Consider the following 19,241-nt stretch of genomic DNA (forward strand, 5'->3'; position numbering starts at 1 on the left):
CAACACCCTGCTCAACCAGCCCACCCCAGTGGACCCAACTGTCCTTGCAGAGCTCCCTGAACATCCTACATTGCCAGACCTCGACCTCCAGCCAACTTTCAATGAAATCCTGTATGCAGTCAAAACCCTGAAAAATAATAAATCCCCTGGACCTGACGACATCCCAGCTGAACTTCTCAAGGTAGGAGGCTTCCTCTGTACACGGACACTGTTTCACCACAATTCAGAGGTGTGGAGACGAGAGTGTGTCCCGCAACTGTGGAAAGATGCCAACATTGTGACCATCTTCAAGAATAAAGGAGATAAATCCATCTGCTCCAACAGTAGGGGTATCTCTTTGTTGGCCACTGCTGGAAAGGTCCTTGCCAAGGTCATGCTGCGCAGACTCATCTCCACAATATCGGAACACGTCATGCCAGAGTCAGTGTGGTTTTTGAAAGGACAGGGGAACAGTCGACATGATCTTTGTGACACGTCAGCTCCAAGAGAAATGCCGGGAGCAGCACAAGGACTTGTTCATCGCCTTTGTCGATCTCTCAAAGGCATTTGACACAGTGAACAGGGACCTACTGTGGCAAGTCCTGAAGAGATTTGGGTGTCCACCCAAGTTTCTCTCCATTCTTGCACAGTTCCATTCAGGGATGACGGCCAGAGTGGTAGTTGGAAGACACAGCTCAGAGCCCTTTGGCGTGGAAACTGGAGTGAGGCAAGGCTGTGACCTGGCTCCAGTTCTCTTCAACATCTTCCTTGTCTGCGTTACAACACTGCTACGTAGAAGGATGGAGAAGCAGGCTGGAGTTACCATCAACTTCAGGGTTGATGGTAACCTGTTTAACATCAGGAGGCTACAGGCAACTACCAAGCTGACCTCAGAGACCATCATTGAGCTACAGTACGCTGATGACTGTGCCCTGGTTGCCCATACACCAGAGGCTCTGCAAAACATTCTCTCGGCAGCTGTAACTGCATCCACCAGAATGGGACTGACGATCAACACCCAGAAGACAGAGGTACTCTGTCAGTCCAGTGCTGACCTCCCACCAAACCCAATAATCCTCACAGCAGCAGGGGAACACCTGCTCATGGTGCCCACCTTCAAATATCTGGGGAGCATAGTGTCTGACACCTGCTCATTGGATGATGAGATCCAGAGCTGTCTCAAGCAAGCATCAGCATCTTTCAGTCGACTAAGGAGAAGGGTCTTTCAAAACGACAACCTTAGACTCCACACCAAAATGCTGGTCTACAGAGCTGTATGCATCACTACATTACTGTATGGATGTGAGGCATGGACTATCTACAGCCGACATCTGAAGAGCCTGGAGATCTTCCATGTAAGATGTCTTCAGAAGATCCTTGGCATCACATGGAGGGACAGAGTGCCGCACACAGAGGTGTTGGAGAGGGCAGGCAGCTGCAGCATGGAGTCCATTATGGCCCAACGCCAACTCGGGTGGCTGGGGCATGTTGTTCGAATGCCCAGCCACAGACTGCCACGCCGTATCCTCTATGGTCAGTTACATCTAGGCCAACGCAGTGCTGGTGGGCAGAAGAAGCGGTTCAAAGACCAAATGAAGAACATCCTAAAGAGATGTCGGATAAACCTCTCCTCACTGGAGGAACTTGCTTCCTGCCGAGACCTCTGGCGCTCCCACTGCTCACAGGGAGTGGATTACATGAAGAGCGCATGCAACACCGTGCAGCAAAGTGTGCAAAGAGACATGCTCGCCAGGCCACCCCTGCTCCCCCCAGCACCCCCTTCACATGCTCTGTCTGTAACCGCATCTGTGGATCCAGGATCGGACTGTTCAAACATCAGCAGACTCACAAATAAAAGAAGATGGTCATCATCGAATCGATGGACAACCCCAAGCATATATATATATATATATATATATATATATATATATATGAGAGAGAGAGAGAATTTGTTGTTAATAGTTGTTCCAAATCCCCTATTTTGATCACTGTATTGTTATGTCGTGAGAATTATTAACCTAGTAAATCTGAATAATTTCAAGAGGTTTGTGATCCACACTTCAAAAAAGTAAAACAAATATGGTGGTGTTGAAAATGATATTGGGTTTTAATGTCTTCTTAATGTAAACTAAAACCTACTAACATATCTTGTCTGCGATTTGAAAGATATATAAGTATATTGCTTTTGCTTAATTAACTATACTACATAAAATTGGAGCATTTTTTGGAGGACGACTAGCATTTACCTAAACTTGGTTTCCTCTGATTTTTTTTGTTTCAATAATACATTTTTCATCTATCTTGAACAAAATGCATTCTTTTATTTTTATTGTTTCTTTATTATTTTTTTTTAGCACATATTGTTTTACAGTTTTCCAAAAGTAATTAAATTACATGACTTCAATATTATAGTAGAGACCCCTTGCTACTTCGCACTTCAGTTAACGCTGGTTCTCTACTTTGCTAGGTGAAAAACATTTACCGTATTTTCCGCAATATAAGGCGCACCTAAAAGCCTTTATTTTTTTCAAAAGCTGACCATGCGCCTTATAATACAGTGCGCCTTATTTATGGATCAATATTAATTCGCAAAGTCTTGCAACTAACTTGCAGCCGCCGACTAGATTTTCCCCCGAACGCCAAGTCGTCCGCGGTGTATGCTGGGATTTATTTACCGGCGTTTCATTGGCTAACCAATGTGTCAATCATCATTTGAATGGATCACTATTGGCTAAAGTTATTCGGAGGTCAAGGGGAGGATCCTTTTTATCATTTACAGGCTGGCATTGGCTTGAACGGCAAAACAAAGCCTGCAATTGGCCGAAAAATATGAATGCGTATAGCACGTGGCTGACGGCATACAGAAAGCATTTTTTTACTATTTTGTATTTGTAAATATTTTATTCTCCTGGATTTACTAAACTCACGGATATAAGAGAACCACGGCTGCACATTATTATGAACACAACGACTTTGGTGAGCTACTTAGGCTATATATATTATCCCTGTATCTTGTTTCAGACTGAACTCGATGTTTCTGTGATAAGCGGTGCAGATAATGGATGGAATGGAGTGTCCATTTTTAAATTAAACTCAATTCCAAGTGTTTATTGTCATATATACAGTAAAGTTGTGAGCGAAAAAGAAAATAGAAACTAAGGAATGGTTGGCATTTCTTGAATCCCAAGACTTTAACCTTCCGAATGATGGAACAATGCATTTGAGTGACATCGTACGGACACCGCATCCGCACGTGTTCTCGACACGCATTTGCGTCTTTGCAAGCTTTCGGAATGTTAAGGGGGTAATAAGTTTGACTGAACTATCTGACTGTTTTGTCCACGTTGCCTTATAATCCGGTGCGTTTTATGTATGTCAAAAATAGGACCAAAAACAATTTTTTCGGGGTGCGCCCTATAATCCGGTGCGCCTCATAGTGCGAAAAATACGGTAATTGAAAAAAAACACCCTTCTTCCACCACGAGGAACCTTTCGGGCAGCCAAGATTCAATTTGAAAAAATGAAAATCTCAGGAAAACCAATGCTTACCGCACCAACGGAGAAAGTCTCTGGAAAAAAACTCGGGCAGTATTTCAATCGGCCGATGAGTGGGAGCTAGGAGCAGCTGACTGACCAGCACTTCTTGGCTTGAGATATATGATGCCGATCGGCCAATTCATATCATAGCGTCGTTCATACTGTATTTTGACCGGTGAACCTGCTCTGTGTTCTTTCTCTCACTAAGCATTTATGTCCTGCTCCTTCGTCGTGCTGCCTAAACTATGCATATCTCTCTCTCGTTCTCGTTCTTTCCTGCGCACACCCAGCCAGGCAGTCTGCAGGGCTTTGATTAGGGGCGCCTCCCCCTAAAACAACATAAAGGTGGCCCAAAAAATACTTCAAAATATTTAAAGTAAGTACTGGATTTCAATTCGTTATCTTGCTCTCTGATTCTCAGTCGGTGAGTAAATGCACTCCAATGAAGGCGCCAAAAAATAACAATAAAAAAGTTGCGACACTAGCTCACAGACTTTCACTGTATTAGGATTACTGATTACATTTTTAAAAAGGCAACAAGTAACTGTATCAGATTACATTTTTAAAGTAATCCTCCCAACCCTGCACATGATCAACTGTGAGCAAAGATTATATTCATGAAGATGCCTCACTCTGTTGGACTACTCATTGTCAACGTTTTAATATCTATTTGTGTCCACAACATCGACTAGTCGTTGCAGCCCTACTGTAAAGTACGTTTGTTTGTACCATGACACTAACTTATTGTCCCTTTCATTAGATTATCAAAGCCCTTTGGATGTTTTCGGACTTGATTCAAAATCCTCAGTTCTAACCAGCAGTCAGGCGGCAACTTTCCACAAGTCCCCTGTGCAACCCACCGCCATCACGGCACCGCAACACCCCCAAGGTCTCGGGCCCAATCCCTGCGTGCTCGTCAACATTCACCCCGAAGACCTTAACAAGGAAGACGTCATCTTCTTCTAGACTATGCGGAGGCTAAGCCACCCAGCGGTCTTTCTTAAATGCAAACAAAAATGACGGGCGGAAACTTCGGCCTTCTTTAACCCAGGATCCAAAGACTCCAGCCGGCGATTTTTAAGACAGGACTGCCAGGTGCGGCCAGAGTGCTTGATGGTTGGTTTGCACAGTGTAAATACTGGTGACTCTTGAAAGAGTTTCTTTTTGTTTTTCAAAAATGGTTTGTACAGATGTCAAACTCGTAGTCTGGATAATTTAGTTGCTTGTGTTCTTAATTATGCTGTCATTGAACTTTTTTTAATTTCTTCAATCAGGTGCCGTTTTCCAGCTCTTTAGCACGTGTTTTACACTACACCTATAATCTGCACCTGACCCCGCTTCAGTCAATTTTTCACATTGTTTTGATTTTGTAACGAAAACCTAAATTTGCTGACTTGGGTGGTAAGACCACAAACTGTTTTGAATTTATATCAAATCATAGTACAGTGAGACCTCGCTACTTCGCGGTTCGACGTTCGCGGATTCAGAGCTTCGCGGTCTGTAAGGGGCGTCGCTACTTTTTGCGGGAATCCCCGTCGGCCGACGACCCTAGCACGGCGCGCCGTTCTCGTTTCCTGGTGTTGTGTCCAAATCCGACTCCCGTACAGAATCCTCCCCCCCTCGCGTGAACGCGCATTCTGCTGCGCTTCCGACATAAGCGATCGTATTCTATATAATACGCTTATTGAAACCATAAAGGGAGCTAATTAAAATATTTGGGCGATCTTAGTCTATATATCGCGTTTATTTAAACAATAAAGCGCGATCGTATTCTACAAAATGCGTTTGTTAACGCGGATGAAAAAGTCACCAACGTCACGTCTCCTGCTCGGGCCGCGATGGCTCTACATGGCGCTACACAGCCCTTGTTGGGGGGGAAAGGGGTAGGGGGGGCCTGTGGGGGTTAGAGGGCGGTGAAGCGGAAGCCGCGTGGACCCAGCAGTGGCAGCCGTGGGCTACCAGTACACTCAGTACGGCCAGAGTAAGTCGAGAGCCTTCCCGGCTTAGCATGGTGCTCGTGGCGCACGTTAAAGCTCGTGTTTGCTGACGGGATCTCAAAGACTATTATGCATTACGGCGGTGAAGCGGAAGCCGCACCAAAACCGCGCGCCGGTGTTGTGCCCAAATCCGACTCCCGTACAAATTCTGCGCTTCCGACAGGCCGGCCTCCGCACGGAGAGCCCGACCCGCTCGGCTTGTCGCGGTGTCGTGCGTATCGCGCCCGGAAGTACCCGCGCCGCAGGTTAGGGGCTCGCTCGCGAATAATAAGGATAAGCGGTGCAGATAATGAGATCTGATTTATTTTTTCCTTTTTGAAGGGGTGTCGTTACTTCGCAGATTTTCCATTTTTCGGGTTGTTTTGCTCCCCATTAATCGGGTCTAAAAATATAATAATTTAAATAATTTTTTTTTATTATTATTACTTTTTTTTTCCTTTTTGAAGTGGCGTTGCTACTTCGCAGATTTTCAGTTTGGGCGGGTGGTTTTGGTCCCCATTAACCGGGTCTAAAAAATAATTTAAAAAAAAAAAAACATTTTTTTTTTTGAAGGTGCGCTGCTACTTCGCGGATTTTCTCTTATCGCGGGTGGTTTTGGTCCCCATTAACCGCGATAACCGAGGTCTTACTGTATATTTTAGACTTTTGGGGTCCAGCTGTTTAAGAGAGAAAAAAACGTTCTTGTACTGTAAATTTCCTCATGCCGAGACTCGCAGGACAAAGCTTGAAGGTCGAGCATGCAGACAACATCATGCTGTTATGACACATTCGTGACATCTTGCCGCTTCCTGGTGATTTCTCTTTGCAGGGGAAGAAGTGATCAGATTTTATCACATTAATATCTGTATTTCATATATATTTTTATTTAATGTCCAATGTATCAGCTTGTGTCTTTAGCCATCAGGAAAAATGCCTAATTTTATTAAAGAAACATGGAGATGTCCATCCCAACACATCCATTAACCTAAAGACCCACTGTGTATGAAATAATTCTGATCTGTTTCAACACGTGACAGTACACATCGGGGAAAGGAAGGCCTGAGTAGCCCTGTCTGGAGAAAAGAATGTTCAATTTTTTTAATTGTATATAGCAACCCTTATTGGTGTAAAACACTTCATTATTTAAAATAAAACACATTTGATTCAATTATTGACAAAAAACACATTCACTATCTCAGAAACAGTCCAAATGACCATATTTTCTAAACTAGCTGGTCCCGTTGGTGCTTTCAACACTTAATAGCAACTGACCTGAAAGAGCTGAGCCCTGCATGTTATTATCGCCGAGATAAATTTTCCACTCTTTCATTCTTTAGCCACTTTGCTTCAGGGTCCACTGCTGGTTATGCAAGGGAACATCGCTGAGTTCTGTTACTGAGTCCCCTTTGGCTAGCTGCTAAAGTTAGCCTCTTAAACCAGCTCTGACCAACTCTAGCTATTTGGTCTTTTTACCCATTCGAGTTTATCCCTCATGCTTGTCTACTGTCTTTTGTTACACTTGCAAGTATTAACATTAGTTGGGAAAGTTTAGTCAACTATAAGTTGTGGATTTGTTTTAGTACAAGAAAACCTGAAAATGTATGTATTTTTCTTGATTCTTTTTAGTTTGTTTTCACTAGCCGCTAAAGTAAGACCTTCACACCAAGTCTGACCAATGCCAGCTATCGGTTCTTTTCAGCCGCTCCAGATGTATTCATCTCCTTTAGTCTTTTGTTTTCGCTTTCATGTCTTGTCACTAGCAAGAACTGTGCTTGTGTCACTCCACCAAAGAGGCTCATGATCTCAGGCAAGTCTTACTTTTAATGATTTAATCCCAGCGTACTGATATTCTCAAAAAACAGCTCTACAATAAGAACAAAACGAAAAAAAATGTTGTCTGAGCCTTCTGCAAAACTCCTGAGCAAGCAGTATTTTTCATATTTTAATTCCACATTTATCCAGTGGCCTGTTCGGCATTGTTGACAGTTTGGCAAACAAACTGATGCCGTCTGTTTTGGCCAGTAAGGCATCCAGCTAAGGCCAAAACCTTTTGTTTGTTTCGAATCAAAAGCGACAGATGCAGAATGGAAGAATGCATTTTTTGGTGTAGTTAAAAATAAAATGTGATATTCAGTTGGTTGATATCAAAACATGATTGTTGTAGAACAGCCTTTTTCATCCAATTAAGCAAATGTGATTGAAATCCACTCAGAAATAATAAACCACAGGTGAGTAAATATTTTGCAGCAGGTACATTTCCCATGTTTCAGTTTTCCCTGCAAAAAAAAGAAAACATAGTTTACAAATCATCAGAATGAATAATGTAATTCCCTCGCTACTTCACATCCTCAGGGCACTGTCGGTTGAAATATATTCCACAATCCATTAATCCCTATCGCATACTGCCGGGAGTGTGCGTTGTTTTCAAGCCTTTCTGTCCACCCAAAAGTCAATTGCACCTGTGTGGGCAAAATCCAGTATCCCTGATTTGCTGCAAGCAGAGACTGCATTAATAGCCTTTTGTTTTTTCGTTATTGCCACCTGAAATCAACTGCACCCGTGCAGCTGCAATCAATTATGCCCGACAGCTTTTTACTGTGAGCAGGGATCGGCAGAAGGCACTTTTGTCAGTAGGCATGCCGTTTTGGCCCGCCTAAAATTAAATTTAAACAGTTTTGGCTGCAGACCATTATCCCTGGTTGCCTATTAGTGAGGGCAGGGCTGGCAGACCAAAGAGAAAAACCCACTGTTTTTTCTTTATTTTTATTTTATTTTTTCAGTTTTTGCTGCTGAAGCTTGCCATTGTGCCCTGCCTAAAATGATTTTCATTGTTTTGGCACAATCCATCAGCCCCAGTCAACTAATGGTGAGAGCAGGGTACAAGACAGAATATTTCTTCCATGCGTGGCACCTCCTTTTTCCTGTTCATTTTGCTTAAAATGAACAGCACCTGTGCAGCCACGATCAATTATCCCAAGTCCACTTTAGTTGGGATTGGCTGCTGTTTTTTGCAGTTTTTTTTTTTTACCTAAAATGAACTGCATTCATGCGTCTAGGATCATTATCCCAATCCCATATTACTGCAAGCAGGGACTGGTACAGCACATTCTTGGGGGGGGTTCGGTCGATGAAACATGCCATTTTGCCCCACCTAAAATGAACTGAATTGTTTTGGTGGTGATCCATTATCCCCAGTCGACAATTGCTGAGAGCTGGTGCCGTGAAAGAAATTTGTGTCATACCTGGTAGCTTTTCACCCCCCGTTCTTTACACCTAAAATGAACAGCACCCATGTGGCTGAGATCTCTTATCCCAGGTCTGCAGGATGCGTGTTTGGGTAGGGGTGTGCTCTATTTTGCATTTATCGGGAGGTTTGGTCCTCATTAACATCACAACTGTGCTCCGCTGTTTCCCTCTCAAGGCAAAAAAAAAAAGCAATATGCCAGTCACCCACTCATAGCAATATGCGATCAGAGATAATAGATTAACCTGCGATTCACTTAGGACACGAAGTATTGAGGAATTAGTCGTTTTCAAGTATACTTCACATTCAGAATTGAATGAAAATGAAACTACAGAAGCATAATCAAAGCCCATCAGGATATTTTGCTGTTGTTTCCATGTTGATGCTAATTACAAGATGCTAACTGGTTCTAGATAGATAGATAGATAGATACTTTATTCATCCTCGCAGGGAAATTAACATTCCAGCAGCATCCCTGCGCCTGATGATGTAAGCTTTTTTTGAAGCATGAGGGCATAAAAAAAAAAATCACTTCAGATGTCTTAAATGTGTTTTCTTTTTGTAGCCAGCCAGTCACAACACTAAACTCGCCAGCATAAACAGACTTTTCTTTTTGGGGTATCTTTTATGTGAATAATTATTCTTCCGCTGACGATTTTTACACTAGTCACTTTGCATAGTAGCATACTTGAACGCAGAATGATTGTTTTTTTTGACTGAGTTTGTAAATACCAGCAACTGCCTGATAGCGTTAGTAGTGCACAACAGATTTTTTTAATATCATTTTGATTATATTAACTGCAAAAAAATAGGATATTGTGAACACAGACTGTCTTAGTATTAAAAAGGGAAATTGTGCTGAACTTCTAGTGTGTTTTTTGTTGTTGTTGCGTTTGTCTGTATTACAACAAATCTCTTGGTTGCTGTTAACATTTTTTATGTTTTTCTTTTTTTTTTTTTTTTATCCCAGAGATGTGGTTACACTTTTTTTTCAAAATTCACTATACAACAGGGGTCTCCAAACTTTTTCGAGGTGAGAGCTACTTTTTGTTATTAGTTAGATCAAAGGGCACCCACTTAGATATTCATCCATCCATCCATCCATTATCTGTACCGCTTATCCTCAGTAGGGTCGCGGGGGTGCTGGAGCCCATCCCAGCCATCTCCGGGCAGTGGGCAGGGGACACCCTGAACTGGCTGCCAGCTAGTCGCAGGGCACAAAGGGACAGACAATTCGCGCGCTCATTCATACCTAGGGACAATTTGGATCGGTCGATTAACCTGACATGCATGTTTTTGGAATGTGGGAGGAAACCGGAGTGCCCGGAGGAAACCCACGCAAGCACGGGGAGAACCTGCAAACTCCGCACAGAAAGGTTGGTAGCTGGATTTGAACCCAAGACCTCAGAACTGTGCCGCACACGCGCTAACCACTGCCCCGCCGTGCTGCCCGCTTAGATATTAATTTCCAAAAAAACAACTTGGCTAAATGGCTTGCTAAACAGCTAAAAAGTACTGGGAGCTTGCTAGTCAGCTAGAATATTGACAGGTAAAAAACCTATAAGGGAGAAAGATGGCTAGCTAAGAGTTAAAAGCCAGGCAAATGGAAAGCTAGAAAAAAGCTTGATAGCTTGTTAGAAAGGAGACCAAATTTACCTTGATAACTAATGAAAGATTTTAGCGAGATAGCATGTAGTGAAATGTAAAAAACTAGCTAGATTGCTAAATAGCCATAAATGTTGGAAGATTGCTGGCTAAAAAGCAAGTTAAAAGAAATGCACATTTTTCGCTCATTGGCTATACAAAACAGATAAATTGGACTTTTTTTTGTTGTTTTTCCTGTAAAATAAATCAATACAAAAATAAATTAATAATTTTGTTTTAAAAGTGAAGAGATTCTCATTCTTTTTAATGAATTGCTTAAAAATAATAATTAATACTTCAATATTTTTTGGTAAATGGCCTTCATTTATACAGCGCTTTGAATGGAATGTATTTATTTGAATTTCTAAAAAACAATTTATCGTGTTATCACGTTATGAGCTTGTTTGAAATTAAAAATAGGGTTGAATGGAATAGGCAACCAACAAAAAATAAATTGAATAGAAAATCACAATGACACAGCACTGGTGGGCTATTTACAGAACAGGCCTGCAAAAATCTTAGGGGGTACCACGTTGGAGACCCCTGATATAATATGTTATATATTAGAAAAATATATCAAGTTTACCTTTGAAGCTTATCTTCGAAACTTATCCTGTCCTGTCCCCACACATGCCTTGACACCTTCCACATATTTTGAAAAACATAATGAATCAGAGTAGAACATTTCTCAAAAAATAAAGCTTCGACATTTTCAATTGAGTTGCATTATTATTACATATGAATAATATATATATATATATATATATATATATATATATATATGTGTGTGTGTAATGTGTGTGTAATGTGTGTATTAGGGTGGAGCTTATGTGACAATTTTTTTTTTCATGTATTCTTTTATCTTACCCCACAAAAATGTTCCACTTCCATCAAAAACTACACAGCAGAAGTTTCAGTCATGTAAGTTGATATTTAGACACTGTATAAATTTGAATTAGCGCGCATTAAGCCGGTTATACACACAAAATAATGATGGTTTAGGTAGATAATACAAACAAGAAGAAAAACTCAGTCCTTTATTAGAGTCTCTTTACGGCTGTCAGGAATAGTTTTGTGGTGTTTTTCAGCAATTTGTAGCAGATCCCGCAGATCAGTTTCATCGTTTGTGATATGACCACAGTATTCCTGAATCAGCGCCACACCTTGTTCTGCAAGATCATTGACCACACTGATTGCCTGAACAATTTCCAAAGCTTGTTTGAAGCCATCCCGTGATTCCCATTCCTGTGGTTCAACATCAAGATAGCCAACAGGAAGGTCCATGATTTTGAAGAAAGTGCTAGATCTAGAGGGCAGTCTTTTATATATTTGCTAGTAACAGTGTCTAAATCCTCTTTTGAAAATCCTGTTCAGCAGTTTCATCTATGTTGTCCTTATTTTTCATTGCAGCCACCATGAGTTGTTTCGTTGATGCACTGACTTGATTGTCAAAGAAAGCGAGTGTAACCGTTTCTGGTGTTAGATACCACAGGTGATTGGAAATTTTCTGAAGAGCCTTAGATATTGCAGCATTGATGTTTGAATATTCCACCAAAGACTTTAAACGCTGCAAATCAGTGCAAGGGGTACTTGCAGCAAGAGGTGCCATGATCCAGGCCTTCACGTAGATCCTTACTGTGAAGACACACACGCCAAGGAGTGCTTGTTCTTCCCTTCTAGTCAAACGGAACTGGGATCGAAACATCCATATTTTTAAAGAATAAATCTGATATGTCATGACTTGTTCCTGGTTTATCATCTTCCGAACTACTACTACTTCATGATAGTTGAATTGAGTCATTCGCAATTCTTTGCTCAGCTTCAGATTTTAGGCCTCTTTTCAAGGTCTTTTCTTGTTTTTCTTTCAGTCTTTTTTCTTTCTCAGCTAATTTTTTTGTCAACACCTGTCTTGACCCTTTTCTTCCCTTTGCTCTTTGAGCCAACAAAAACTCTTTGTCTTCTGGAATTGTCATAATGTTGAGCATTAGCTTGAGCAATGTCAAACAAGTCATAAAGTTCTTCTTTGAACTCACTTTCCTTGGCTTTTTGTGTTGCCGTTTGTCGTCCTCTGTTCTTTTTTTCAGAAAATGTTTTTAAAGTTTAGTCTGACCATTTTGTGGATCTTGAATTGGAATTGTTCGAATGTACTGAATATTTAACTGATGCTAATCTTTGAATGTTAATCACTTCTTAGAGGACAAAGAAGGTCTGCTAGCCTTGTCTTCAAAAGTAGGTCGAGGGAAATTATACTAGTTGAATTAGACTGATTTTGCTGAGCAGTAACTTGTGGTTAATGATTGTTTGAAATGTAAACGTACACATCTGTGGCTTATCCCAGCATCTCTAGAACTCCCATTTAAGAAAACTGATAGAAAACGCCAAACTTCTCAGCAATTTAGCTACCTCTAAAATGTATTTTATTTAGACCAAACTACACGGCGATTGTTCTTTTGTGTAATGGAACACAATTAGGGGGTAAGACAGTGACTTCTTGCAACTTTGAAAATAAGCTCCACCCTAGTGTGTATATATATTGTGCTCAGTAGCCTAGATGGTAGTGTGCCGGCTTTGAGACTGGGAGGTCGCTGGTTCGCGCCTCGACCGAGACATACCTAATTGGTATAATGGCGGCGCCCTCTGGCTGCGGCTGCACCGACTCGCTACAACGGGTCAGGTGTATCGACATTTCGTTCTGTGTACATTGTTACAAAGAATGACAATACAAAGGAAATTATTATTATTATTATTATATATATATATATATATATATATATATATATATATATATACATATATATATATATATACAACTATATATATAACTTTTGTTTTATTGAAATTCCTGCTGAAATATGTGTATAGTTTTTGGTAAGTGTCCTGCAAGGATGAGTACAACAGTGCCACCTGCTGGTATGGGGTGGGGTTTGGTTTTGGCTTCTGACATGTGACCGGGAGGCAGGGTTTGTTGGCAGTTTTCAGAGGGAACTGCTACTGGTAAGACACATCTTTTGGTGCTCCACAAAAGAAGTTAATTTTAAGCATTATAACCACAGCTGACAAATCTCTCAACATGCACAGCAATGTGATTGATGTTGTCAAGCTGTTTAGATTTATTTTCGTTTTGTTTCTGTTTTACTAAAATATTAATTCCCCTTGTAGAGATCAAAGCCAGCAGAAAAGCTAATGTTGTGACTCATTCATCTGCAGAAACTGTAATAATAAAAACCTCATCATCCAGTCCACGTTATTTGTGGATCTTTTGTGAGACAAGCACACCGCGGTTACATTGGTGCCGTGACCTGTGACTTCTATCAAACTCTCCGAACCAAGGACTGTCCTACCTGCCACATCAGCTCACAGTATTTGAAATTTTAGTTACATGAGCGTTATCGTTAAGCTCATTACCGTGCAGTGTCACAGTGATGCAGATAACTAAGTGTGCTATACAGTGACGTGTTACACAGGCTGCTGATTTATTTTGTGATTTTGACTTATTTAAAAAAAATTCTGTTAATCTTTGAAACATGTTTAACCAGAGCAATGTGCTAGCTCCACAATTTGACACACCTATTCACATTGGCAGGGGCAGGGGCATGGCTACCCCCATCCCCTCTGTTGATAGTTCTACCCCAGGTGTTGCTACACATAGAGTAGAGGCAGTTTCTAGTGTCGGCACCTATAATGCAGCTCACCAACATGCCAGCCTACCTTCACCTCAGGTCAGACCCACATCTACGCCAAATCCCACGAGTGACATTTCTGAGGGTGTAGCTAATCAAATGACAAATATTATTCAGGAGATAGGACATAAATTGGCTGGTAGCATTTTTCACGCATACAGTCGCACAATATAGTAGCTCCTAGCTCTGCTGCCACACAAGATGTAGCAAACACATTGAGTCAGCCTAGTCATGTGTCAGATGTATCACAGGTTCAGGTGGTTATACAGAGAAAGGTTAAGGAACCACCGTCATTTATTGGGGATGGCTCAGACTCAATAAAAGTACATGAGTGGGAAGATCTAATGCGGACATTTATTAAGAAGAGTAATGTGAGGCTTGAAGAGCAGGCCGAGGAAATCATTATGCATTTGAGAGGAAAAGCTAAAGATGTAGTTTGGTTTGGCATTAGAAACAGTAATATAGACCCCTATACCCGCCCTGACATGATTTATAGTCTTCTCAGGAAACACTTTAGCTGTACCAAGTACTCTGCTGTCCCTTTAGCTGACTTTTACTCAACCTTGCCCAAAGACCAGGAAGACCCCTATGACTACTGGCTAAGACTAAACAGAGCAGCTGACCTTGCCTCTGACTGCTTGAGAGAGCAGGGTAAAACATTTGACAACCCTGAAATTGAGGTAACTAGCATGTTTATTAGGAGCTGCCCTTGCAAAGAACTGGCACTCACTTTCAGATCTAAAACCATCGATAAGTGGTCAGCATGTGAAGTACTAGAGGTGCTGAATGAATACCATGCTGAGAAGAGCTACAAAGCAGCTTCCCTACAACAACCTGCGAATAGGGCGGGAATTGCCATACACAAAGCTGAGATGAGCCATAGTCCAACCCTCATGCACGAGCCACCTCAGACTTCAAGCCCACAGTATGTCCCTCTAACAGACGTTATTAGTATGTTGGAGAAAGTTCTGCTACGTAGTGCCCCTAACCAGTTTCAAGAGAGAAGGCGATCTCCAACCAGGCGACCTGGAGACAGAATGAATGGTTTCACTGACAAGCCATGTATCATTTGCAAAGAAGTCGAACACAGTGCTCGCTCTCATTGCCGAGACAAAAACCTTTGCTTTCACTGCCATGCCCCAGGGCATTCTCGACGTGATTGTCCAGTGAAGAAAGCTGTTCCACTGCCTCAGGGAAACTGACTGATCTGCGCTTAGGGGAGAACAGTGCAGATCAACTGAGTATGCCTCCCACCACTAATGTGATGCCTGACATGCAAGATAATAAATCCATTTATGAGTTATACAGCAACACGATACCTCCATCAAAGAAGCTGATCTTTCAGGGGTTTCAGAGAATAGCGGAGACTGACGAACTGTTTTACACACCTGTACTTGTGCAAGATGGCTCCACTTTCAGAGCGCTGTTAGACAGCGGGTCGATGGCTTGTACAGTAAGTGAGGACACTGCTAAGTCCCTGCTGCAGCAATTCCCTGATATGATGAGTTACACGGCCGATAACTATGTCATTGTAGGCTGCGGTGGACACTAAGTTTCTCCCAGAGACATGTACGACATTCACGTCACAGTTTACGGATGCCAAATGATAATGCCAGTAATAGTTGTGCCAGGCCAGACAGAACAGATGATCCTTGGCAGCAATGCCATCAAACATATTTTGACTCAATTGAAAAGCACTGACGGCTATTGGAGATTAGTTTCCACTACTGACAACGGTCTGTCCGATAACCACAGTCAATTCCTGTCAATGCTTTCTAACACAGAGAGATGGAGAGGTGATTGGATTCCAGACAAGGTAGGGACAGTGAAAATCAAGAGTTGCGTGACGCTGAATCCACGGACCGAGTACGTTATTTGGGGCAAGTTACCTGAGTTGGCCGGGATGTCAGCGGGCAGCACAGTTGTTGTTGAGCCAACCCAATCTAAGGCTAAGCCCAGACAAGTCCCTGTCGGACGAGTTGTTACTCCACTCTGGGGAGATGGATGGGTACCTGTTAAAATATTTAATCCTACGGACAGAGTTGTGGTGCTGAGAAGAATCGGAAAAATTGCAGATGTGTCTCCTTGCATCGCAGCGGAAGACCTGCCCAGTGCAGAGGAGGTCAAGTGCAACGTGCAGAGTTTACAGAGCAAAGAGGTCCAACCCAGGTCAAAAGAGGACATGATGCGTACATTGGAAGCTCAGGGACTGCAAGACATTGACCTGAAGTCATGCGAGGTTTCGCTGCAGTGTAAAGACAAGCTCCTTCATATCATCGAACAATTTGAGTCAATCTTTTCTTGCCATAAGATGGACTGTGGAGAGGCCAAAGAGTTTGTACATCGTATCCACCTTGTTGATGATAAGCCGTTCCGTCTACCCCACAGACGTATACCACCAAGTCAGTATGAAAAACTGAGGACGACTCTGAACGAGATGGAAGAGAAAGGAATTATCCAGAAGTCGACTAGCGACTATGCATCTGCTCTTGTTCTCATATGGAAGCGGAATGGAGAACTCAGGGTATGTACTGATTTCAGAAGGCTTAATGCGAGAACTATAAAGGATGCCTACCCACTACCGCATCAAGCCGATGCTTTGGCCGCACTTGGGGGAAATGCCTTTTTCTCCACGATGGACTTGACGTCAGGCTACTACAATGTCCCCTTGCACCATGATGCCAAAAAGTACACGGCATTCTCATCACCCTTTGGGCTTCACGAGTACAACCGGCTCCCTCAGGGACTCTGCAACAGCCCAGCAACATTTATGAGGATGATGATGTCGATATTCGGTGATCGGAATTTCATGAGCCTATTATGTTACCTCGACGACCTGATGGTGTTTGCACCTACAGAGGAAGTTGCACTCCAATGCCTGCAGATGATGTTTACTCGCCTCAAGGAACACAATCTCAAGCTCGCACCCAAAAAGTGTTTTGTCCTCAGACGGACTGTGAAATTTCTTGAGCATGTCATCAGTGAAGACGGAATTCGGAATGACCCCGAGAAGGTGAGAGCGATAAATGACGTACAAGTCGCTGACCTTATGGAGTCTGACGGTAAGACGCCGTGCCCTAGTAAAATCAGATCTTTTCTAGGCATGGTGATGTATTACCAAAGCTTCATTGAAGCATGTTCTGCAAAGACAAAACCTCTGTTCAGGCTCACATCTGAATCTGGTGCCCAGCATAAGCGCAAGAGAGGCCGCAAACTAGTGAGGAAAGGTCAAGTGAAGCTAACGCCTGCTGATTGGTCCAATGCATGCCAGAACGCATTTGAAACACTGAAGCACGACTTTGTGACCGGTGTCACTCTGGCCCACCCAGATTTTGATGCGCCGTTTATTCTGGCTGTCGATGCATCCTTCGATGGGATTGGAGCAGTCCTGTCACAGCTGCCACCTGGTGGGAAAGTAGCCAGACCAGTCGCCTTTGCAAGTAAAACGCTCTCTCGCTCCCAGCTCGAATTTCTTGCCTTGAAATGGGCAGTATGTGATAAATTCAGCCATTGGTTGAAAGGAAGACACTTCACCACGTGGACTGACAATAACCCGCTGACATACATTTTGACCAAACCAAGACTTGATGCGTGTGAACAGCGGTGGGTAGCGAAGCTAGCTGCATACAATTTTGACCTGAAGTACATTCCCGGCTCAAAGAACATCATAGCTGACGCTCTGAGCCGTGAGCCATTTGTACGGTCATGTGTGGGTCATCGGCTTGTTACCGAGCCCTATAACTCACTGTTGGACCAAGTCAACGGAGTGAACAACAGTACTGTGCAAGAGGTGTTCAGAGTATCCAACAATTGTCACGCTGTTGTAGACGAGAGTGCTGAGACATCAGACGAGTCAGTGAAAAGGGCAGTTCCACCAGGCACGAATGGTTCTGTGACATCAGAAGAAGTTGCTGCTGTCCTCAGTGCTCAGTCCACTGGTGGCGTGGGTCAAGTGATGGGAACGGGTGCTAACTTCAATCTTCTGCAGAGGGAAGATCAGTCAACAGCACTCCCACAGAGTCAGCTTGTTGGTTTACAAGAACAGGACAACACAATAAGCAGAACCATGTACTATGTGCATAGAGACAAGAGACCTACCAAGCGTGAGAGAGCTGTCGAGTCGCCTAGTGTGATGAAACTACTGAAGCATTGGAGCAGACTCACCATACAGAATGGCATGCTCTACAAAATAAGGAAAGATCCTCGCATGGCCAAGAAAATCTTCCAGTTTGTGGTGCCTGACTCATTGAAACAGAAAGTCCTCCATGGTTTACATGACTCAGCAGGTCACCAAGGCCAGAACCGTACTTTGTCTCTTGTGAGGCAACGATTCTTCTGGAATGGCATGGAACGTGATGTTGTGAACTATGTTAAATCCTGTCAGCGTTGTATAGTAGGGAAAACACCGGAACCACACAACCGTGCACCGCTCAAGAACATAATCACCTCTGAGCCTATGGAGTTGGTCTGTATAGACTTTTGGACTGCTGAGCAAGAGAACAAGTCTGTAGATGTCCTGGTCGTAACTGATCATTTCTCCAAGATGGCGCACGCCTTCCCTTGCAGGAATCAAACCGCCAAACAAGTTGCTCGCCGTCTGTGGCAGGATTTCTTTCTTGTCTATGGTTTCCCTCGGCGTATCCACTCTGATCAGGGAGCCAATTTTGAGAGCAAACTGATCAAAGAGCTTCTAGAGATGACTGGTGTAACAGAGTTGAAATTTGATTGTTTTGAATGTTTTTTGAATTCTCACAAAATCTGTGTTTTTGTTGTATTACTGTTAATATTCCGGTACCTCATTTAGTTGTTAAGTCATGGGCGTCTGCAACTGTCTTTTTCGTTTGGCACTTTATGGGCTTCAGCGCTTGCCGTAGCTTAAGTGAATTTGAAAGCGCTGAAGGTAAGATGTGCCCAATATCAGTTGGATAAAAAAATGCATATTTTGGTAGACATATGGGCTGCTTTTGCAAATTATTTTTGTTTATGAAGATATATAAGTTGTGCTAAATGATGTATATTAAAAAAGCATTAAATAAGAAGTAAAGCAATACAGCTTGAAATGAAGATGCAACGTGTTTTGATGCAAACACGCCACGAGGTACGGCCTGTTGAGTGATGACCCGTTCTTTTGTATCTTTAATATTTTAGATAATTGCAGTCGTGAACAGAGGCCCCTGACTT

The 19,241-nt window shown here is 42.6% G+C and overlaps 2 protein-coding genes across 2 annotated transcripts in view; both read left to right on the forward strand.

The window, feature by feature from the left end:
- The window catches only part of LOC148345719 (uncharacterized), an 8,774-nt gene extending 6,324 nt beyond the window's left edge, over positions 1-2,450 (forward strand). The window contains exon 3 of the mRNA XM_088325841.1: positions 2,447-2,450. Within this exon, the coding sequence (XP_088181967.1) occupies positions 2,447-2,450 (4 nt within the window). The remainder of the gene's footprint in view (positions 1-2,446) is intronic.
- The window catches only part of LOC148345718 (rho guanine nucleotide exchange factor 18-like), a 58,508-nt gene extending 53,809 nt beyond the window's left edge, over positions 1-4,699 (forward strand). Inside the window, exon 19 of the mRNA XM_088325833.1 lies at positions 4,277-4,699. Within this exon, the coding sequence (XP_088181959.1) occupies positions 4,277-4,330 (54 nt within the window). The 3' untranslated portion in view covers positions 4,331-4,699. The remainder of the gene's footprint in view (positions 1-4,276) is intronic.
- The last annotated feature ends 14,542 nt before the right edge of the window (positions 4,700-19,241 follow it).

Source organism: Urocampus carinirostris, unplaced genomic scaffold (assembly GCF_059441175.1).
Source record: "Urocampus carinirostris isolate Australia breed hairy pipefish unplaced genomic scaffold, RoL_Ucar_1.0 HiC_scaffold_31, whole genome shotgun sequence".
NCBI lineage: Eukaryota > Metazoa > Chordata > Actinopteri > Syngnathiformes > Syngnathidae > Urocampus > Urocampus carinirostris.